Source organism: Hyaena hyaena, unplaced genomic scaffold, assembly GCF_003009895.1.
Source record: "Hyaena hyaena isolate Hyena2069 unplaced genomic scaffold, ASM300989v1 scaffold_341, whole genome shotgun sequence".
Classification (NCBI taxonomy): Eukaryota; Metazoa; Chordata; class Mammalia; order Carnivora; family Hyaenidae; genus Hyaena; species Hyaena hyaena.
In genome coordinates, this window is record NW_024080973.1 from 900,286 (window position 1) to 923,981 (window position 23,696).

Genomic DNA, 23,696 nt, shown 5'->3' on the forward strand with positions numbered 1-23,696 from the left:
GAGCTTAGCAATGAAGACATTTTTAGACACCAAGATCTCAAAAAATTTACTTCCAGTGAGCCCTTTTCTCAAAAGATACTGGAGGATGTGTTCCACAAAACAAGGGAATGAACCCAGAAGAGGAAGACATGAGGGAGCCAATACCAGAGGCAAAGGGAACCCCCAGAGCAAAGGTGCAGGAAGTCCCCAAGATAGCTGCACACCAGGCACAGCGAGCAGACTGGCTCAGATCAGGCCAGGGAGATAGTCCTCAAAGGCAGACATGGATGCAACGTCTGATGCGTCTGAACCAGTCAGGCAGGGTGACGGGCTTCTTTACCTGGCAAGGAGATTCAACTGGCAAGAAGCACACAGACAACCAAGTTAGCAAAGCAGGACAGAACATCATTCATTTATGGGAAAAATACAAAGACAAGTAATGACACTTCCAAGAAGGGGTTGAGGTGAACAGTGTTTATGACATAATCAGGTGAGTATCAGTTTCACCAAAATTATCACGTAACTCTACTAGGGGCCGGGGGACGAGAAGGGTTAGTGTGGAGGTAGGAGGTGACCAGAGGGAGCTATATTAACCTCTTCCAAAGTGAGAACAAAACATGCACGAAGCAGCAACAGAAGCATTTTGTTGAGAGAGATGAGAGAAATCGTCCCAAAAAATCAGATAAAAAAGGGGAAGCGATTGCCTCCAGTGGGAGATGAGGGCGGGAGTGAATGGGTTGGCGGTTTTCATGACAGTCCTTGAAAAACGATCTGACACTAAGGTGTATCTCTGATAACGCTATAGAAACACTAAGGAGAAGGCGCAAAGAAGTACCATGAGAACACAGAATGTAACACCACAGAAATAGGTATGATGTAATAGAAAGCGGCACTTACACTACACTTACAATCATACTATGAACCATGCGTATCTGAAAAGAGCTTGAGTCGGGTGCGGAGAGGTATGAACAATTGTATCAGATGCGGGATTAAGAATTACTGCCTTGTGGGGCGCCTGGGGGGCTCAGTCAGTTGAGCATCTGACCCTCGATTTTGGCTCAGGTCAGGATCTCACAGTCGTGGGAGAGGGCTCTGTGTCAGGCTCTGCACTGCCCCCTCTGCCCCTCCCCCGCTCACACATGCACGTGTACCCTCTCTCTCTCAAAAAAAAAATAACTGCCTTCTTTTCTCAATTCCCTAGGCTGTAACTTTTTTTTTTAACTATCAAGTTCTTTTTAACTTCCACAATCAGAAAATGATTTCACAAATCAGAAAAAGTTCCCTATTACAGATTGCTTATTGATTCAAAATGATTTGTTTTTCAAATCCAAGAATTTTCAAGTTATCACGGAGATGTCCTGGGTGGCCAGACTTCTTTCTTACCCTAATTTTCTTCCAAGTCAATGCTGTGAATATTATGAACCAAGCTTATAAAACAAAGGTTTTGTTTCTCACCCTAATGCCAGGAACCTCTCATGTAGTGTTTACGGCACAATAAAAATACTTTGCTTTGTCCATCCTGAGGAGATGAGAAAAAAGATCTCCAAACAGCCACAGACAATACTGCTTGAACAAAGAAACGGTAATGTTCTAAGATTTGTGGTGTGAGGGGGGCTCGGTTGGTTGAGCATCCTACTCTTGATTTCGGCTCAGGTCGTGATCCCACGGTTGTGGATTCTGCTTCAGATTCTGTGTCTCCCCCTCTCTCTACCCCTCCCCTTCTAGCTATCTCTCTCTCTCAAAAATAAACTTTAAAAAACGAATATTACGAAAAACAAATTTTTTGAACTAATATTTGCACAAATCTTTTGTCTGTAGGATGCTCTGTTTCAAACTCACTTCCACAGAGGAGGCTTTTAGTTTCGGGGGTAAATGATCCTGTGGGTGGTATTTTAGTGAAACTGTAAATAATTACTTAAGAAGCAGAATATCTGTCTCATTAAAACAAACAAACAAACCCTGGCATTTTCTTTACAGGCTGGGTTTGGCACTACCACTGCTGTCTGCACTACTGCCACAGCGCCTTGTCTCTGCTGACAGAACCCCAAATGTTTGAGTTTAGGTAGTGGGTGGAAATCAATAGTCTCAGGGCAGGGAGGCCTCTCTGCAGCAGAGGCGGTCAACAGGATGCTGCTGGCTCACAACTGGGAAACTCATCCCCAGACCCTCAACGTATGAGATAAAAGATTCAAGCAAGTGAATGAGAAACTCCCTCCTCCCATCACACCGCCTTTTTTTCCTTTGCTCTTCCTGCTTCCTTCCTGCATCAACCCCTGGAGTGAGGACATGATGTGTGAGCTGTGGCAGCCACTCTGTAACCATGAGGCAACAAAGATGACAAGCGAAAACAAAAAGTGGAAGATGGCAGAGCAGAAGACTGCAAATACGTTTATTCTATTTTAAGAGCTGCCCAACCTTTTTGGTGCCAGGACACTCTCAGGACATGGTAATAGCTGTCCCGCCCTCTGGGAACACAGCTGCCCCAGGGCCCCATCACCATCTTGAACACTGAGGGGATAAATATCTCTGCACATCTTTCTGTGGCTCACCTGTGGGCTTCCCCAAACAGGTTGGAAAGTTCTAGTTTAAGCTGTGCTTACCGACAGGTTATGTGAGCCAGAAGCATTTCTAACGAATTCCAGGCTCACTTCTACTTCTCATGGCAGTGCTGACATTTCATATGCTTTCTTATACATTCTCTTGCATCATATACATATGCAAGAAACATCGATCTAGCCTAAGTATCTTATGATTCCAATGACTAGACTGTTTGCTATTAAACCTGTGTTCTTTCTTTGTTAGTTATGGGGCCATTTCCTAATTAACTAAGGCCACATTTCATGAGATCAAAAAATAGGAATACTGTGAAATGATGCACTTGAGAATATATTTACAGTGGTTGAAGAGTTAGAGCATTTAGAAGAAAAAATTTCATTACAGGGCGCCTGGGTGGCTCAGTCGGTTGAGCACCCAACTTTGACTCAGGTCATGATCTCAAAGTTTGTGAGTTCAAGCCCTGCGTTGGGTTCTGTGCTGACAGCTCAGAGCCTGGAGCCTGCTTCCGATTCTGTGTCTCCCTCTCTCTCTGCCCTTCCCCAGCTCGCACTCCATCCCTCTCTCAAAAAGAAATGAACATTTAAAAAATTACAAAAAATTTAATTAATATCTAGAAGTTCATTCTGTGGGCCAAGTTGTTTTCGACTTGGGTGCACGATGGCCTTAGTAATAATTTTTTTTGGTATTTATATTTTTAAAGATTGTATTTTTAAGCAATCTCACACTCAACGTGGGGGTTGAACTCACACCCCCGAGATCAAGAGTTGCATGCTCTACCAACTGAGCCAGCCAGCCGCCCCAATAATTGACTTTCCTAAGTTGCTGTCATGTATGTTTCTAGGTCCCTTTCACGAACTCCCCCAGTGCACTGAATAAAATAGTATCTAAAAAGTGCTTGATGGACTACGTGGTATAGCGCAGACATTCATGCTCTCTGAATTGTTATAAACCAAAGAAGCAAAAATTGGGCATTAATTACTAAGTACCTGTAACTCACCAGTTTTCCAAAGAAGTCTTTCATAATGACAGAGGGCAAGACTATAAAAATATAAAGCTCTCCTCAGTCCCCAGGATCCATGTAATTATTTCAATCTGGGGCCAGCTCTCAGGGGATTCTCCTTCCTGTCCTGGCAAAGAGGGGCCACGCTCCGGTTATGTCTGAGAGCGGTGTCTTCTTCAACAAAAACACCCAGTTCCCCGCCCTCCTGACGTCACACTGAGAGGGCTTTCTGCGGGAGCCCCCTGTTTATGAAGAACGGTTTTTACGTCACTGAGACAGAAAGTGAATTTTAAAGATCTCAACTACAGAAGGACACACGGGACTGAGTGACAGATGAGAGCAAACTGGAACACGCCGCCGTCCCAGTGCCCGAGGTGAAGAGCTGACGCATCTGTCCGCACTTGACGAGGAAGACGGGTTAATTACTGTTCCGAATGTGGCTGGAAGCAGGCGATCAATACACGCTTTCCTGGAAATGAACTTGTTAATGACACAGCATGTCCCTTTTCAGTTCGAGCACACATAAGCAGGTCAAATGGTGCATTCGGGTAATGAAAACAAACAGACATTTGCTGAGCACTTATCATACCAAAGAAACGGACAGTCCTATTCTGGACGTGTGGCTTCTGCCTTCAGCTCTGTCCCTCTGCTGTGGGCGGGGCCGGCGGGCTGTGGGCGGGGCCGGTGGGCTGTGGGCGGGCCGGAAGGCTGTGGGCGGGCCCGGCGGGCTGTGGGCGGGGCCGGCGGGCTGTGGGCGGGCCGGAAGGCTTGGGCGGGGCCGGCGGGCTGTGGGCGGGCCCGGCATATCTGCTGAGGAGGAAGAAAGGTCTGCGAAGGCAGATGGGCTGAGTCACGTCTGTAGTATCAGAGGGCATGTTTCGTTAGGTGTGGAGAGGAAATTCCACGAGCTCTGGTTTGAGTGCCAGGGTGAGGGAGAGAGAGGCAGCGAGAGAGAGGAAGGGAGGGAGGGCAAGGGAGAGAAGGGGAAGGCAGGGGAGGGCAGGCAAAGGAAATTTAAATAAAAGCCAGGAAGAGCTGTTGTACTAAAAGTCATCAGGCCCAAGTAGTACTACTTTGGGGCCCCCTCTCACAAGTCAGGGTGCTTTCCTCTCTGTGCCACAGAGCTCTAGGGGCTGCGGGCCTGCAGGGGAGAGGGGAGGAGACCCAGCAGGAGGTGGGCAGGACGGACTGAGGTACCACGGAGGCGGCGGCGCGGTGCTGGCGCTCGAAGGGCTAAGACTTGCAGGTGAGCTCCCAGGGGCCAGTGCAGGCACGTGTGAAGGGCCCTGGAGGGGGCACGTGGCACCCAGCGCCGCAGACGGGGCAAACGCCGGTGAAATCTGGGCATCTGACTAACCCCACTGCCCGCACGTGCTGAGGAGACCTGGTCAAGCTCCAGGGACACGGGGAGATGAAGAGGCACCGAAGTAAAGACGCGACCTAGCTCAGGACAGCCATGACCACCTTGCCAGCATTCTCCACAAGCCCTTCCCCGACGCGGGGCTGCCCACAAGCATGAGGACGCTTACCAGGGGACAAGGTCTTGACGAGATCCCAGCCAAAGCAAAAATGCAAAGAGCTCTTTGCAAAACAGCTTCTTAAACTCATTCATGCCCGACCACGGACGTACTCATGATGGAGGAGTGCATGATCGAGGGGTGTGTCCCCCGTGAAAGGGGCCGCCGTGGACAAGGACTCAGGAAGGGGACACGCGATCAAGAGGCAACCTTGGGATCCTCTCCCCGCAAGTGTCCAGGCCTCTCCTGATTCACAGACGAAGGAGGCAGATGGAACGAATCCCACGTGGCTGTACTGTCACCTGAAGCCCCTCTGAAACTGTAAGGAAGGGGGAAGAGAAGACCTGACCTGGGAGGGGAGAGTCTAACATCTCAGCCTGGAAGGCGGGTGGACCGGTGGTGAGAGCGAACCCAGACAGCTGGATCTGAAGCCACAACCGGAGAGGCAGAGATGGATAAGCTGGGAGACAGTGTGCCCCGTTCCAGGAGAAGCCTGGAGGGCGCTGTCTCCCCCCTTCTGATGGGGACACAGAAGACAGGCTCTCGGGGCCCAGGGACACCCCGCTCAGGTGAGGGGAAGGCGAGCAATGAAGTGAAAGCGCACCTTCCAGTCATCCTTCCTGCCCCAGGCCCCAGAAGGCAGACCGCCAGGCCCTTCCCTCCTTCTGGGGAATGTGACCAGCTCCGCAGCAGAGATCAGCAAATGCAAACACTGGCTCCGCTCTTGAGAGCCCGGACAGATCACCTCTTATAAAGCCTGGTCATCAAGCTCAGTTCAGACTTTAAGCTTCTGGGCAACTTCTTCTTCTCCCATTTCAAACCTGGGGCTGATCAACAAGCAAGGATTTCCAGAAATCTGAGGAACACCTCCAACGTGAAAGATGTAGACCAGAGCAAACGGAAAACGCAGTGTGCGACACTTGAGACCAGAAAGGAAGAAAAGATGAAAATCAGAGCAAAACCAAAAAGCCCACAATTCTCTGATAGCCCCACAGAGGAAAGAAATCACAAGCGCGAAATAAAAAAAGTCTGCCACAAAAGAGAACCCCAGTGAACACAAAAAAATTCTTGGAGGATCTGACAACAGCAGTGAAAAACGCAGGGGGCCTGGGTGGCTCAGTTGGTGAAGTGTCCGACTTGGGCTCAGGTCATGAGCTCATGGCTTATGAGTTCGAGCTCCACATTGGGCTCTGTGCTGACAGCTCAGAGTCTGGAGCCTCCTTCCAATTCTGTCTCTCTCAAAAATAAGCAAACATTAAAAAAATAAAAAAAGAATGAAAAACGCAGTGGCACGATTAGTGCTTACAGACAGTAGGACAGAAAGACACATAGGTGGAAATGAAGAAAGAAAAATAAAGAAAACTGGGGAACAAATCTAGGGTATCTTACAAGCAGAAAAGGAACTGCAGAGAGATGAAAATAGAGGGGAGGAAATTTAAAAAGAAAACTTCCCCAAACTCAAAAGCACAAGTTTGCAGACGGCAAAGTCCCTCTGAGTGTCCCACACTCAGTGGCTGAAAACAGACCCACACCGGGGCATGTGATCGTGAAATGTGGAGTGAAAAGAGAGAAACTGAAGACATTGTAAACTCCTAAAGGAAAACATAGGCCATATGCAGAAGATCGGGAATCAGAATAGCACTGGATTTCTCAACAGTAACCAGAAACCGTAAGATAATGGAGCAAAGGCTTTAAGATTTTGAAAACAGAAACTTGCAACAGAGTTCTACATCTGCTAAGCTATCAATCAAGTGTTGGAGTTAGAATGAAGAATTTCTTAGCTATGTGAGGCTTGAATATTCTGCCTCCCACAAATCCTTTTCTCAGAAAGATACTGGAGGATGGGCTCCCCCCAAATGAAGCGATAAACCAAAAAAAAAAAAAAAAAAAAAGGAAAATACAGTTAAGGATATGAGACACAGGAGAACCAATACAGACAAGAAGCGATTAGGATCCCCAGATCCCAGTGTAACATATGTGCTTCAGGCCCTAGACAGCAACCAGTCCAGAATGGAGAAGGTCAGAAGGCTTTTGGGGGCGGGGGGAAACTTCTACAAGACAAGGAAATTAACAGAACCTAATGCGGCTGAACAGTTCGAAAACAATGAGAACAGCTGGTGCAGAGTCTAGGCTCTCATTAAGGACAAACAGAAATATAAGGAAATGAAAGAACGAGACGGTATTTATTATGGGGGAAACAGTCGTGCAGGAAAGGAAAGCAAACGAAGTATTCACACAGTCATGCTGAAATGCTCACTAGAGATCGAAGTATGAGCAAGATGAAAGTATACTGGAGACGGAAGAGGGGGCCAGGGTGAGGAGAGTGTTCATGTATGATAGGTGTGGGGTGGGGAAGCCACAGCTCCGGCTCCATCTTCTGTGGTGAGAAGCTAGCGTCTAAACCAGCAAGATCAAGAAATAGCCGCGTTAGCATGCTACGTAGAGACGAGGAGTTAAGTGCCAAAGGAATCAGCTAGAAGAGTTGAAGGTGGCTGCATTTGGGGACGGGGAGCATAAAGGGACATGTACTAGAGCTTGCTCTTTGTCCTAAAAACTTTATATGTCTATTTGTTAAACTTGGTGCCTACGATTTTCATGCAAAAACAATTAAAAATAAAAGGGCTGGATGACAGGAAGCCAGAAGGACCCTGATGTTCCCTAAACTCTGTGATTCTTACAGGGTGAGTTCTGCCACTAAGATTGGAAAGCACTGCGAGGGTTGCGGGTGGGGGGAAAGTCACAAGGTGCTTGACCCCGGCATGCGTACCTTCTCTCCTGTCACAGCTCACGGATGACAAAGGAAATGGCCAGGCACGGCAGAGAAAATTACTAGGACGCCAACTCAGAGGCACTCGTGTGTAAATAAAAGACAAAATAACTCTTCTCAGAGGAAGTGCTTCCGCACAAGGAGGGAAAAAAGAAGGAAAGACAGACAAACGTTAACACGGAAGCCCTCCCGGTGGCCATCAGGATGACATTTTCATTTCAGCCAAAGCCTTTGTTGGGAAGAAAGTCTGGCCCTTCTTCAGTTCTTTTGCGACCTTCCAAACGCTAATTTTTAATGCGGCTGGCCAGGAGAGTAACGGGCTCCTTTACATCATTACAGATTTCATCTTTATTATTACTTTATCCTTGAAAACAGGCTATTAAATAATTACATCTTAGATTAATGTCATTCTGACTTGAGATTTGATCATTGCCTCCTCATTCCCTCAGTACCCTTACCAACCGCCTCCCCGCCCCGGCCGCCCCCCACCCCGACCAGCCCTAAGAGCAAAAGGGCTGGCTGGGTAGATATACTGTGCTCACTTGTGGGAGGCTGGGTCTGTTAGTTTCTCTGAAATCCACGAGCACCCAGCAGCCAGGTTTCCCTCTCTGGACTTCCATGGTGAAATTCGTCCCTCAAAGATGAGCAAGCCATCTAAATTACAGGGAGACAGAGCCAGCTACAGTGGAGATAATTCTAGAGATCACAGAGGATTAAATCAAAGATCAACTCTCATCTTGCCTTGGGTGAAATATGGTATTTGTTAATTTTTGTGCATATCTGAGGTGCATCTGAGAAGACATTCAACTCAGGCATGTGGCAGAACCCGGCACCACAGGACCCGTGCACGGAGGAGGGCGCTCAGGGGCCTGGCGGAAATTCACCCGTCATGGGTCTCAGGCCCTGTCGACACCAAAACTCCATGTGTGATAACAGAGCTAGACAAGGCGTGACAGCTCAGAAGGCAAATGGGAGCGCAATGGGTGGGCCAAAGGGGACACCTCAAAGGGAGGTTACGGCAGCTGACAGTGGCTACGTGGTGTGGACAAGCCTGTGGACTGCCCTGTGTGGGGCCACATGGCCGGGAGCTATCGAGGGCGACAGATCAATGTGCACAAGACGGGCTTAATGAGAACAGAACTGGAACATGAAGGAGACAAACCAAATGGATGGACGGAAATGGTCAGGACTGACAGGGTGACTTCCAGGGGCTGAGAAGGATCGGAATGACCTGTAAGCTGAGTGAGAGAGTCATGAGGCCCATGGGATCTTAAAGAGAAGGACTTTGGCCCCCGAGTCAAGGCTCTTTGTAGACTCAGTGAGGTCAAGAATTGCTGCTGAGCGGGGCGCCTGGGTGGCTTAGTCGGTTAAGCGTCCGACTTTCGCTCAGGTCATGATCTCGCGGTTCGTGGGTTCGAGCCCCGCGTCGGGCTCTGTGCTGGCTGCCAGCTCAGAGCCTGGAGCCTGTTTCAGTCTGTGATTCCCTCTCTCTTTGACCCTCCCCTGCTCACGCTGTCTCTCTCTCTCTCTCCTAGAAATAAATAAAACAAAACAAAACAAAAAAAAAAGAATTGCTGTTGAGCAGAACCATAGTGTAGTGTGGCTTAGGGTCCGAGGGGGCTGAGCCGAGCAGCAAGTTAGTGTCAGCCTGGAGAATCCTCCAGAGGTGTTATTAATCTAAAACAGCTTTACGGCGAGGGAGGCTGTGCTGAGGATTTGTCCAGGTAGGTCTGAGATGTGAGCAAGAGACTGGGGGTCCCGTTCCACTATAATCTGAAACCCCATCCCTACTGCTATGGTTTTGCATTTCAGGAATTTCTTTTTATGGTCTCTTAATTCCTTGAATGAGCCCATCTGTATTTCAGCTGAACAACAAGGCAAAGAAATTGTTGTACCTCTCAAGGAAGTTGGAGAGGGAGAGGGGTATCTTCCAAGAACTTTCTTCCTTTAACTCGGATGTGCCTAAGAATTTCTTGAGGAGGACGCAGGGCCCGGGCTCGGTGTAGGGACCAATCACGCTTGGATAGGTATCTCTCTAGAGGTTTCAGGAAGGAGGGCGTGGGACAGGGAGACCGCTAGCAAACCATCCTCCGAGAGATGCAGCCCTAGAGGTTGAAGGTCAAGGGAGACAGAGATGTGCTTTTTTGATGTAAAATTGAAGGGGGAGAAAATGGGTAAGAGAGATCATTTTTGAGATGCCCACAGGCTGGCCACATTCTGCCCTCCTGTTTTCAATATGACTTGTCCATAAACTGGGTCCATTAAAAAATCTTAATGCACAAAGGCACCTCAAAATACTGCCATGTACCAATTCATCAAAAGCTGTGAGCATTACTCAGCCACAAACAAAACAAAACTAAAATGCCTTTGCAACAACATGGATGGACCTTGAGGGTATTATGTTAAAGTGAAGCAAGTCAGACCGAAAGACAAATACCAGATGATCTCATTTGTGTGTGGAATCTAAAAAATATAAAACAAACACACGAAACTCACAAATACAGAGAACACAGTGGCGGCTGCTATGGGGAGGGGACCTGAGAGGTGGGTGACATGGGTGATGGGGTCAAGAAATACAGTCACAGGGGCGCCTGGGTGGCTCAGTCAGTTGAGGGTCCAACTCTTGATTTTGGCTCAGGTCATGAACCCAGGGTTGTGGGATCGAGCCTCACCTTGGGCTCTGGGCTGAGCATGGAGCCTGCTTGGGATTCTCTCTCTGCTCCCCTCTGTCTCAAAAACAAATAAGTAAACAAAAAGCCTTTCTGGTTATAAAATAAGTCAGTCATGAGAGGAATGTAGTGTACAGTGTGTGAATTGCACGTCAAGATATTGTAATGCAAATATGAAAACTGCCAAGAGAGTAAATCTTAAAAGTTCTAATCACAAGAAGATGTTTTTTTCCCTAACTTTGTGTGGCAACAGATGGTACCTAGATTTACTGTGGTGACTGCTTTGCCATACAGACAACTGTCACATCATTAGGCTGCACAGCTGAAACGAAAATAACATTACGTGTGAATTATACCCCAGCAAAAAAAAAAAAAAAAAAAATCTAAATACTCTACAGCATGTAATGACACTCCCAGACTCTGATCTCCAGGAGGAGAGGAATCACGTCTGCCCCAAGCACAATGTCTGGCATGTTTGGGGCTCAAGGCATATTTGTCGAATTTATGAATAAATGAATAAAAGACAGTGGAAAAAAAATGTGTCTGAATCAATGCTGAATCCTAAATGATTCCTCATAAACTGTCAGATATTTGAAAAATTCATTTCAATTTCCTGCCCATGCCCAAATATATGAAGGATCATTTCAAAAGCTAATCATTTCAGAAGCAATTCTATAATTTGTCAAAGAAGGGAAAAAAAGGCATCTAGTAGAATCCAGGTGCAGACTACGTGATGATCTTTTTTTTTTTTTTTGTGCTGAGCTTGGGAGGGGAAGCTAAACAGACAGGCTTCCTATTATGAACCTTCTATCAAGTTCTGATTTTCTCTGCAGGTGCCTCAGTCACAACTGGAAAGGATGTGATACCACCATTTGGTTTGCCTGCCATCCCAGCAGGGCTTAAAACGGTCCTAATTCCCTTGGGGCACCTGGGTGGCTTAGTCGGTTAAGCGTCCGACTTTCGCTTGGGTCATGATCTCACGGTTCGTGGGTTCGAGCCCCGCGTCGGGCTCTGTGCTCACTGCCAGCTCAGAGCCTGGAGCCTGTTTCAGTCTGTGACTCCCTCTCTCTCTGACCCTCCCCTGCTCACGCTGTCTCTCTCTCTCTCTCCTAGAAATAAATAAAAAACATTAAAAAAATATATTTAAAAAAGAAAATGGTCCTAATTCCCAAAATGAGATCTTCTCCTGGGAGGCTGGGTAACAAGGTGGGTTTTTCCTTGAGGATCCTGAAGCACGTAAGTTACCCTCTTCCACACACGCATCCTTATTTGCCGGGTGACCTAGTTTCCTGACACTGGAGAAAAGGTGACTAAATCCTTTCCTCCGTTATATGAAGAATGGAAGCGACACCATATCTACCAGCCCCTCGTGTGTGTTCACTTCAGACCGAGTTATATTCAGTTGATGAGATGGGGTAGGTGGGGTACTATTGGCAATAAAAGTATTTTGCTAGGGGACGGGTGACGGATATCCAGCCTTGAACATATATCTGCTATGCCATCGGGTGTGTGTGTGTGTGTGTGTGACCTGTCTTCCCCAGGTTTGCAAATCTCTTTGTGAAGTTCTTGAGCTGAGGAAGCTTTTTATCTGTCCCACATCCCTGGAATTAGCAGAGACATTTCGAGGAGTATTTACAGGCAGCATCTGTTCTGGCTCAGAACCAGGGAAAGCGTTAGCGACCATCGGACAGACTTGCTGGTAAACATCTCTATTGACACAGATGATTAAAAAAATTACATCTGCTTTACATACCACTATTCTATTGTCATGGCAATAAATTGGCTCTGTGATTCCTTTGACTGTATAGACTTCCAATCGATTCCTGTTCCTGTATGCACACTGTACCTTTGTCAAGCTTTGATCTTTTGAATTCTCTTTTTAAGAGAGCTTGCATCTGGGGCGTCTGGGTGGCTCAGTCGGTTAAGCATCTGACTTCGGCTCAGGTCACAATCTCACAGTTGGTGGGTTCGAGCCCCGCATAGGGCTCTGCGCTGACAGCTAGCTCAGAGCCTGGAGACTGTCTTCGGATTCTGTGTCTCCCTCTCTCTCTGACCCTCCCCTGCTCACACTGTCTCTATCTCTCTCTCAAAAACTAAATAAAACATTTAAAAAAATTAAAAAAAAAAAGAGAGCCTGCATCTTTCAGGTCTTTGCCCTGAGTGCCGTGGCTGTCAGTGACATCTTGATTCGGCTCCACCTTGCAATGCTGCAGCCAGGAGTCAGCAAACTACATCATTCAGGCTCCTTTGCTAGGTTCTGCCAGTCGAGGACGATGAGGGGACAGGAGGAGAGAAGCCTTTGGTCCTCTCTTTCTCCTTCTTCTTCCCCTCCCTCCTCCTCTCCCTCCCCCCAACTTTCTTCCTTCCTTCTGAGGGTAGTGTCCCCAGCAACAGCTGTGTCCCTGCCACTGTCCCAGCAATTCTGATGATGTCCAACTCTGATGTCCTTGCTTGTAAGGTGGCACCAGGTCCCCAGGTGGGGCCTCCTTCAAGAGCCTAGGTTCTGCGAGTTGACAGAATGGGTGCTGGGAGCTGTGGCCTGCAGTTACTAACCTGGGTGTCTGCACCGTCCCTTTTCCATGCCTCTAGTTACACTGCATAACTGACCGCCCCCACTAAATTCTATTTGAGGGGCGCCTGGGTGGCTCAGTGGGTTGGGTGTCTGGCTTTGGTTCAGGTCATGATCTCACGGTTCGTGAGTTCAAGCTTCACATCGGGCTCTCTGCTGTCAGCACAGAGCCAGCTTCCGGTCTTCTGTGTCCTCTCCCTGACCCCCACTTCCCCTGCCTCTCCCTGTTCATTCTCTCCCTCGCTCAAAAATAAATAACCATTAAAAAAAATAAATTCCGTTTGAAATTCCCAGTGTTTTTCCATTTTCTTGACTGGACGCTACCCAATAAAGTACTCTGGATGGCCTTTTGACAGAAACAATGAAAACAATACTTTAACTAATACTTTGATGGTGTTTAATAGGTTACCAGTGAGTGCTTTCTGATTACTATTTCCTCTCATGGTTAGAACAACCCTTTGGGGCAGTCGTCTGATAATCCACATTTCACAAGTGGGGAAAATGAGTAAAGGTTAAGTAACTTTCCCAACATTAGAGATCTAGAAGGGGCTGTGTGGGGGTAATGCCCTTACTGGTGACTTATAATGATGGATGTTGGGTGGAGGTGGTCAACAGCGGTGGTAACGAGGTCTGTCTGCAAAGAAGGAGTGACCAGATGAAGACCTGTAAAAGCACAAAGGGTCTGGGGAGGAGACTGAATATTCAGCATCCACAGCAGAGCTACAGAGACCCCATGGGGCCTGGGCAGCCCCAATCGGCACCCTCAGTTCAGGAGGCAGCCGCCATGTGCACGGCAGATATCGCGGGCACATGCTGTCCTTCCCTCGAGGGTACTGTTAGACAACTGGAATTTCTAGAAAGTTCTTGCAACCCACCTTCTCTCCTCTCATCTCTTAAGTAACAACTGTCCCTTCTTAACCTTATTATGTCAACCCAAGATATGGGATTTTCTAAATCAAGCAGGAACATAACCAAACACAAGTCTCTCTCCTCTGTGATCATGTACCGATGCGGAGTCTACTTGAAGAGCTAGAAATAAAAACTTGAAGAAACAGCTATTTCAGGTTTCTTGGGGGCTTAAGTTAGTAGGTCATATTTTTAGTGTTTGAGCACTTGGTCTCGAACATCTGGAGAAGTGAAACCTCACTTACAATCACATGGAAAAAGAAAAGGCAACACGGACGAAACGGAGGAGGAAGAGAACTTGTGTGGGTGCTACCCAGCTTCCGTGAGTAGCATCAAGGTCGTGCGGTTGGAGCCAGGCCAACATGGGCGAGGGCGGCTCGTGAGGGGCCAAGGCTGGTGCCTCACACTCTGTGTCAGTGCTGTGCCTGGAGACCCTGGCTCCACCTGGCAGCCATTTGACCTTGGGGGAGACCTGAAGTTGTGAAGTGTTCCTCATCTGTACCCTGCAGATAATACATACGACAGCCACAGAGGGTGCGTGGGACAATTAATTCACTCTGATGTACGTGAAGAACTTAACACAGACCCTTAATAAAGTCCCAGAATTAGCTATTATTAAAACTATTGTGATCATGGGGCGCCTGGGGGGCTCTGGTGGTTGAGCGTCTGACTTCGGTTCAGGTCACTATCTCGCAGTTCGTGGGTTCGAGCCCCGCGTTGGGCTCTGTGCTGACTGCCAGCTCAGAGCCTTGAGCCTGTTTCAGATTCTGTGTCTCCCTCTCTCTCTGACCCTCTCATGCTCATGCTGTGTCTCTCTCTCTCTCTGTCTCAGAAATTAAAAAAAGAGAAAGCTATTGTGATCATTATATTATTGGTGGTTTGAAATATGACTACTTTTTTTAAAGTTTATTCATTTATTTTGAGAGAGAGAATGTGTGGGAAGAGCAGAAAGAGAGGGCGAGAGAGAGAATGTCCAGCAGGTTCCATGCTGTCAAGTATGTGGAGCCTGACACGGGGCTCGAACCCATGAGCCAAAATCAAAAGTCAGACGCCCTGCCGACGGAGCCACCTAGTCATTGTGTTCTTAGTAAGTAGACTTAGCCAATGACTTCTAGAACACAAGTCACTGGTAGACATTCCTGTAAGCCTGCCACTTTGTCTAACAGAAATACTTCAGTTATTAAGCAGCAGAAAAGCGGCTCTACCATGAAGCCAGAAAGCCTGGCCCAAGGTGCACAGCACACACAGCAAGACCAGGGACAAGGGGCTGGAGCGAAAGGGGGTACGGTGGAGAGAACGTGGGGCTCGGGCCCCCAGGCCCCTTACTAGCACGCCGTGTGACCCCGTGGCAGCAGGTCATGGAAAGCACAGACCCCCGCAATTCTCTCTCCGGGTCTTTTAGACACGTCTGTAAGAGGGGGGATCACTCCGCTGCTCTCCCGGCTTTATGAGACTCTACTGGCAGGCAGAAGACACAGAGCTGCAGCCAGATGCCCTGGGTCAGCCTCTGAGGTCTCTGATCATGGACTCATCATTTAGGGGGATTTAGCCAGCTGTCCCTCTATGTGCAAATGACCAGTGGCTTTTCCTCTGATACAACCACACGTCTTGAACACTCCACACGTCGTTCAGGCTCCGGCCTGGGCCCGCTATTTCAAACAGTCACTAGCAAAGCAGGAGACTGGCCAGAGCAGTGATGAAGGTAAAGACATTTTGTTTTCTTTCTTTCAAACTGTTTATTTTGAGAGAGAGCAAGCGAGCGAGACACAGACAGACAGACAAAACAAGTAGGGGAGGAGCAGAGAGAGGGGAAGAGAAAGAGAATCCCAAGCAGGCTCCAAGCAGTCAGTGCGAAGCCCAACATAGGGCCCGATCTTATGAACTGTGAGATTATGACCTGAGCTGAGATCAACAGTCAGACGCTTAATCGACTGAGTCCCCCAGCGCCGCAGAGGTAAAGGCATTTTTGATGGGGAAGCTATAACTAGGTTGGGATGCAGCAGTGTTTTCGATACTTAGGCATGATCAGGGCATCAGCTTTGCTACCAAAGGTGCTGGAATCATGGAAAGAATTCATATTTGTGCATGTAGCGAATTTCCACAGTATTAAATTGTTCTTAACTTTGATATAAAACACATTTGCCTCTGCATTTCTTAGGCCTCCTCTATACCTCTTCTAAAAGAAGAGAGCTCTTCGTAGGAAAGAAGAATTCAAGGATCAAAAATTCAGAATGTAAATCCCACCATTTGCCTGGGACGCACGTACCCACCCCAGTTTGCCTCCATTGCTATGAGCTGCACACTCGAGCACCAAACTGTGCTGTGAAAATAGGGACTCCCCATCATCAGGTTAAATATACACTTTAAAGATACAATTTGCTTCCTTATCAATTTTTAGAGTACACTTCCAAAAAAAAAAAAAAAAAGAAAGAAAGAAAATAGATTGCGACTGGAGTTTTTGTGGTTACAAAGAATAATCCCTTAAAAGGGGGAACAATTTGAAGAGGCAGCAGTTTTCCCCACTGCAATATACAATTTAGGTGTGGGGACATCCCAGCACGAATCGGCGCCTTTCAAAGTGTTTTCGAAGGATTTAAGAAAGACCGACAGAATGACAATTGCTAGCTGAAGTATTTACGGCTTATTTGAACGCGGATGTGGAAAGATGGAGTCAAGATGGAAAAAACAGGCCACTGTACTTCAGCACAAGATGATTCCTAGATTAAAAAAGAAAAACCGAATGTGAATTATAACATGAATCTTCAACTCATTTTCTTTGCAGGCTAATTTGGATTAGGTTTTAAAACCGAGGAGGCCAGAAGAGACTTAGGATCATGTTTGTTTATTGCCGCAAGAGACACCACGTAGGTCTAGGAGGGCTCTAAGGGGGGAAAAGAGATAGAAAGCATGACAATTTCTTTTCAGTTTGCTGGTAAGGTTTCCCTTTTGAATAATTAGCTGGTGGGGAGGGGTAGGGACACTGATTCCCGGGAGTTCACACGCCATTATTTCCCGTTTAGCACCTCTGTGACTTGTTTGGACCTTTCCCTTACGATTCCCCTAAAGCAGTGGTTAAGATCAGAGACATGTCTTTGGCTTCTCTTCTACCTCCAGGCTAAAATCGGAAAGGCCCAGAAGAACAGGCAGGTGACATCAGAGATGAGCGAAGCAGGGGGTGGTAACATGGAGGCGACCTGGAGGGTCCCCGCTTCCCACTGTCCAGTGGATAAATGCCCAAGGCAATAGAGCCAAGAGAGGCCCAAACTAGGGATTTTTCAAAAGGATCTGGGTATTTTACTGAAACTGCTTGATTATTTTTTTTTAAATTTTTTCAAGTTTGTTTATTTTGAGAGAGAGAAAGGAGAGAGAGATCACAAGATCATGAGGAAGGGAGAGGCAGAGAGAGAGGGAAGAGAGAGAATCCCAAGCAGGCTCTGCACTATCAGCACAGAGCTCGATTCAGGGCTTGATCTCATGAACCATGAGACCATGACCTGAGCCGAAACCAAGAGTTGGACGCTTAACCGACTGAGCCACCGAGGTGCTCCCAAACTGCTTGACTTTTAAACGTTAGCTTATTTAAGAAACATTCAGGGGTCACCACAATGCCTTCACTAGCTTGGTTTTTGTGGGCAGGGAACCTGCCTGATGGCGGCCAGGGCTGTGCGGCTGTAGGCAGCCAGTTCGGGGACATTATCCAGGAGCGACTTCCTGATGTCCAGCCCAGAGCCTTTTTAGGCACTTTGTAAGCACCCAATTCCTTGTATCAAATCCCTTTCTGTTTAAAACAGAGTGGTTTCTTGTTGCTGCAACCTGACCCCTAAATACAACATATCAAAATGCAACGTGGAGATACGATGACAAAGAAGGTTATTTTGCAACAGTTCACTTCAAAAAAAGAAAGGGAAAAATATCACAGGTAGCACTAAGGTTTTTCCCATCTGATATGTGATAGTCAGCATCCTCACAAATAAAAGTACCAAGAATTATACCGCAGCCCCGGAGCACACAAAGGCAGCTTCGAATGCTGGCCAGGAAGGAGACAGCTCCAGATGCTGGGGGAGCTTTAGGAATACCCAAGAATTGAATACTGCTGGCCAAGACACTGCATACTTACCCACAACTACTACCACCAAAACAAACAAGCAAATGAACAGAAAAACAAACCCATGAGCAAAACACCCTTTTGTTTTTGTGCTGAAAATTCTAGGAAGTAATAGCATATCCAATTATGTGCCCCTGATAATGAGAACAGTAGCAAACATAAAGAACCACCGTGGCTTCACGTGGAATTGCTTTTGATCTCGCAAGGAGCTTCCTGTGATGTTCCAGCCATTTTTTTTGAGTCACTATTGATATGTGAGAGCAAAATGATGGTGCTTAGCTATATCACAGAGATAGAAACGCCGTTGCTTGACTAATTTACGTAACAAATATCAACATTCAGGCACACATTACGGTGAGGTCACTTTATGGTCTTCTAACCTAAGGAAGCGAACCAAATTTCTTTCCCAGTTTAGACGAATTGAATCATTTATAATGGAGCCTTCTATGTTGGTGCTTCCTCCAGAGCTATCTAAACCGAAGCCCGACTGAGACTGATGCTCACCCTGTCATTCATTCCACTTTTCTACACCCAGACTGGCTGCCTCACCTGCTACCCCACAACTGGTATCTAGCTGAGAGAGCAGGGAGGGAACCACAACAGAAAAGAATTTCTACGGAAGCTCCAATGACCAAGTCTTAACTTGCCAAAAGACCAAGCTAGCATCTACAAATCTGTGTAGGTTAAAAATGGATCTACCATACAGAGTCCTCATTCTGGAAGTGAGCTACGCTGCAAGCCTGGAGGTGGAAAATGACCTGTGTCAGAAGGACTTTACCTGCATAAATACAATCTTGATTCTCAAGAGCTAGATTTTTGACAAGAGCTAGTTCAACATTTAACAGATAATTATGAGGAATACATATAGAGCAGTCCCTGTCCAGCAACTGAAGCTAGTTACAAAATTGCATATATAGAGGTGCCTGGGTGGCTCAGTTGGTTAAGCATCTGACTTTGGCTCAGGTCATGACCTCAGAGTTTGTGAGTTCGAGACTTGTGCCAGGCTCTGAGATAGATGACAGCTCGGAGCCTGGAGCCTGATTCGGATTCTGTGTCTCCCTCTCTCTTTGCCTCTCCCCTGTTTGCACACCCTCTCTCTCTCTCTCACAAAAAATAAACATTAATACCCCCCCAAAATTGCGTTTATAGAAAGAGAAAAAAATCAAACTAAGCCGACAGATAACACTGTAATCACTTTGTAAAGATATCACCTCCTATTACTACAGTCAGTGTTTGACAATGTTTTGTTTAAAAACCAAAAGTATCGAGAGGCGCCTGGGTAGCTCAGTCAGTTAAGCGTCTGACTCTTGATTTCAACTCAGGTCGTGGGATTAAGCCCTTTGTCAGGCTCTGCACAGAGCGTGGAGCCTGCTAAAGATTCTCTCTCTTTCCTTCTGCACCCGCCCCAACCCCATGTGCTCTCTCTAAAAATAAATAAATAGCAAAAGTATCTAATAAATCAATGACTCTCTATTTAGAAAATAACACTACCCACCCCCTGACACCGAAACATTAAATCGCTGGATGTTTGAGAGTTACTGTATTTGTTTCCTATTGCTTGTGTAAGAAATTATCATAAATTTATCACTTAAAACAACCCAACTTATTCTCTCACAGCTCTGGTCAGAAACCCTGAAATTCAAGGTGTTGGAAGAGCTGTCTTCCTCTGTGAAGGCTCTAAGGGGGCACCTGTTTCCTAGCCTTTCTGGTTTCTAGAGGCTTCTGGCCTCCCTGGGCTCACCGCCCCATCTTCCATCTTTTGAAGCCAGCAGTGCGGCACCTTCTAACGTCTCTGTCTGCCCTCAGCTTCTGCACTTCTCCTTCTTGGACTCTGATCTTCCTGTTTTCCTCTTACAAAGATCCTGTGTGTAACTGAATTTTATGGCTTGAGGACACACTGGCATACAGTTAAGGATTTTTAGGGAGGATACATTTAATGTAAAGACTCTCACCCACTCTTTGTGGATTAGGAATTTTGTGTGACTCAGTGATCTAGGAAAAAGCAGAAGCATAAATTCGCCTACCACTGTAGCGTTAATAAAATATTTAAAAAAAAAAAAAAGAGACCCTGCGATTTCATTGGGATAGCCTCAATAATTCAAGATACTCTTCCCACCTTGGGATCTTTAACTTAAACACCTTGGCGAAGTCCCTTTTGCTATGTAAAGCAACATGTAAGGCACAGATCTCAGGGATTAGGATGGGGGCAATTTCGGGAAGGGTATTATTCTGTCTACCACGATCGCTAAGATCACTCAAACGACAAGAGAATATTCAAATATCTTTGCAGCTATCTGCAGTGTGAACCAAGAACGCCTGCTTAAAGAATCCATTCGTGAGAAATGGTGGCATGATGAAAGATCCGTCTTCTTCCCTAGAAACAAGCACGTAATGTCTATAGGACGTAATGATTAACTGTGAAAAAACCATAAGGAGGGATTTTCCCCAGATGTGTGTCTTGCCATACTAAAAATCAAGCATGTTTTCTCTTTCTCTCACTTACAGGGCAGGGGATGGTCACATCCTGGTTGTCAAGGACAGTATGTTCTCACTGAGACATCCGTGGGGCTGCGGCGCCAATGTGGTAACAGCCGGATGGGTAATGTGATCGCGCAAAGTCTTACCTGTTTGAATAGAGCGTCGTTCCGTCGTGTGGACAGTGTTTGTTGACGTACAAGGAAGAAGATGAAATAGTGGTTGCCAAGGAAGCAGCTTCAAACAGCGAAGGGGTGCTGGGCACCAGGTCTGGCCTGTGTCGGGATCCCAGGGCTGGGCGAGGAAAGCACAATACACACTCATGAATCTCAGTAGTGAACGCAATGGAGTCTAGTCAAATGCATCCATTTCACATATCAGGTTGCAAATGAAATTGTGAAATCAGTTCGCTCTTCTGAGCCACGGCAGACCCATAAGGCAGGAGTCTGCAAGCAGGTTCCACAGAAAGGGAGGTGCATCCGTTTACAAAATGGCTTATGGAAATGACATTAGGAATGTCATTTGAAAAACCTAATAAAGTGATTCACTGTTTCAAAAGAGGGCATAAAAAGCTTGTGGGAGCATAAGGAGATAATTCGACAGACATTAAGAGGATGACTGGCAAACGCAGAGACACAGAGGGCACCTGCCTTCCCTCCCTGGGAGACACGCGGATCTATCCTCCTGAGTTTAGCTCTACGTCCTCAGACTTTTTAACAGCCGGGACACAAATGCTTCCCAGACTAAGAGCTGGCTATCTCTTAACCCCATGTGTGCCCATATACATCTCTGCACGTCATCCACGTCTGTTGTTGGCACCATGCTTTAAGAGCCAAGGCTGCCTTTTTAAATATGAGAAAACTCAGGGGCACCTGGGTGGCTCAGTCTGTTAAGCGTCTGACTTCGGCTCAGGTCATGATCTCATGGTTTGTGGGTACGAGCCCCACGTCAGGCTCCGTGCTGACAGCTCAGAGCCTGGAGCCTGCTTCAGATTCTCTATCTCCCTCTCTCTCTAACCCTCCCCTGCTCACACTGTCTCTTTCTCTCTCTCACTCTCAGAAATAAATAAAACATTAAAAAAATATATGAGAAAACTCCAATTTCCTTTTGAAAACGCAGATGCCTGCAAAAATACTTATGCAGGAAAGCAGAATATTCCAGGCTGAACAGTGGCCCACACCCACTCTCTCTCTGTGAATTCTTTTTTTTTTTTTAAACTGAGATATTATTTTTACACATCCTAACCTAAACTTGGGACAAATTTGTATCCCTTACTGCTCAGCCTATTAGAGACAGTGTTTTAATGACAGGTCAGTCACACAGAACAGAGCTGCTTTAAAAACAGAACACTGTGTGGGGCGCCTGGGTGGCTCAGTCAGTTAAGTATCCGACTTCGGCTCAGGTCATGATCTTGCAGCTCATGGGTTTGAGCCCCGCATCAGGTTCTGTGCTGACAGCTCAGAGCCTGGAGCCTGCTTTGGATTCTGTGTCTCCCTCTCGCTCTGACCCTCCCCTGCTTACACTGCCTCTCTCTCTCAAAAATAAACATTAAGAAAAATAAAAACAGAACACTGTGGACATAACAGCTGTGGACAAATCCTGTCCTTAAGCTTTTATAACCAGGCTCACGCTGATTTTTTTTAACTGGGGGAGATATTTTATTATTATTATTATTATTATTTTTTTTTTGAGAGACGGAGAAAGAGACAGATTGGCAGAGAAGCAGAGGGAGAGAGAATATCTTAAGCAGGCTCCACGTTTAGCGCAGAGCCTGACATGGGGCTCGATCCCACGACCCTGGCTGGGATCATGACCTGAGCCGAAACTGAGAGTCAGACACTCAACCAACTGAGCCACTCAGGCACCCCAATATTTTATTTTAAAAATTTTATGAAGATATAATTGACATATAACACTGTATTAATTTTAGGAGTCCAATGTGATGATGTGAGGCACATATATAGTGTGAGATGATCACCACGGTCTAGTGAACATCACCACATAGTAGCGACAATACGCTTTGTTTCCTCTTGCAAGAAACTTTTAGAAGAACTTTTAGGAGCTAGTCTCATGGCACCTTTCGAATATACAATAGACTCTTGTTAACCAGAGTCACCATGCTGTACCAGAGGTTCGTTTTAGTCATTCTCCCAAGCTAAACTAAGGCAGGTGACAATAAATACGACATAACTTCAAGGTGTTTCTGGGATTCCTTTATAGGCCCAACAAGCTCAAAATTATGCATTTTTAGGAAGTGTACGAATGGAAAACAGTCCTAAGAGGCACTATTGCATGAGTGTGAGGTTCTGGACTTGGGATTTCAAGGGGCGGGGGGGTAGATGAGAGGATCAAGTGAGGCACAGTCCACAGAAGGGCTGGACTCTGCACCAGGACACCGACACACTTTAAAATGTGTGAGATGGGGCACCTCTGCCTCCCATTCAGGCCAAAATAATCACCATGATGAGTAACAGATGGGAACAGACTGTATGAAAACACAAGTACCCAAAGCACTCAACGTGCAAAAATTAGGAAGGCCTTCAATGTAATGTGACAACCGACGAGCGAACTTTAATATACTTGATCCCACCTTCTCATTATAGAGGAAAACACTGAAATTCTCAATAATACTGAACAGTGGGTCTGAAAAATAACCTCCCATTAGATTTTAAGGGATTGCTACTCAATATAAGGTTATGGGGCTAGAATGAAAAGGGCTCATGAAGACCCCAGTTTGGGGCGTACCCAGCTTGACTGCATCAACCAGGGGTTATTTGAATGATGATACACAGTGACATGATGTATCCAGGGACTTGGGCCAGACATGGGGTAGGTGACCTCCAATCTCTTAGGAGCCGCTCTTTAAAACAGAGAACGATCTCAAGCTCCTCTATCCTTCAGTTTTTAAAAAAACAAACACAGTAGAGAGAATTCTAGGATGATCCCCGGGGATCTATAGGCTTGAACCGTCTCCCTTTGAGTGGGGGGTGATATCAGTGAATGTGATTTGGCTCCAGCAATTACTGTATCTTACGTGGCAAAAGGAATTACACAGGTGTAATTTTTTTTTTTTATTCTTGAGACTTTTTTTTTTTTTTTACAAATAGTTTATTGTCAAATTAGTTTCCACATAACACCCAGTGCTCATCCCCA

At 46.5% G+C, this 23,696-nt stretch overlaps 1 protein-coding gene across 1 annotated transcript in view; it reads right to left on the reverse strand.

Moving 5' to 3' along the window:
* PIP5K1B (phosphatidylinositol-4-phosphate 5-kinase type 1 beta) overlaps positions 1–23,696 on the reverse strand; it is a 193,040-nt gene that overhangs the window by 55,037 nt on the left and 114,307 nt on the right. The window contains exon 12 of the mRNA XM_039249525.1: positions 20,693–20,837. Coding sequence (XP_039105456.1) covers positions 20,693–20,837 — 145 coding nt within the window. The remainder of the gene's footprint in view (positions 1–20,692; positions 20,838–23,696) is intronic.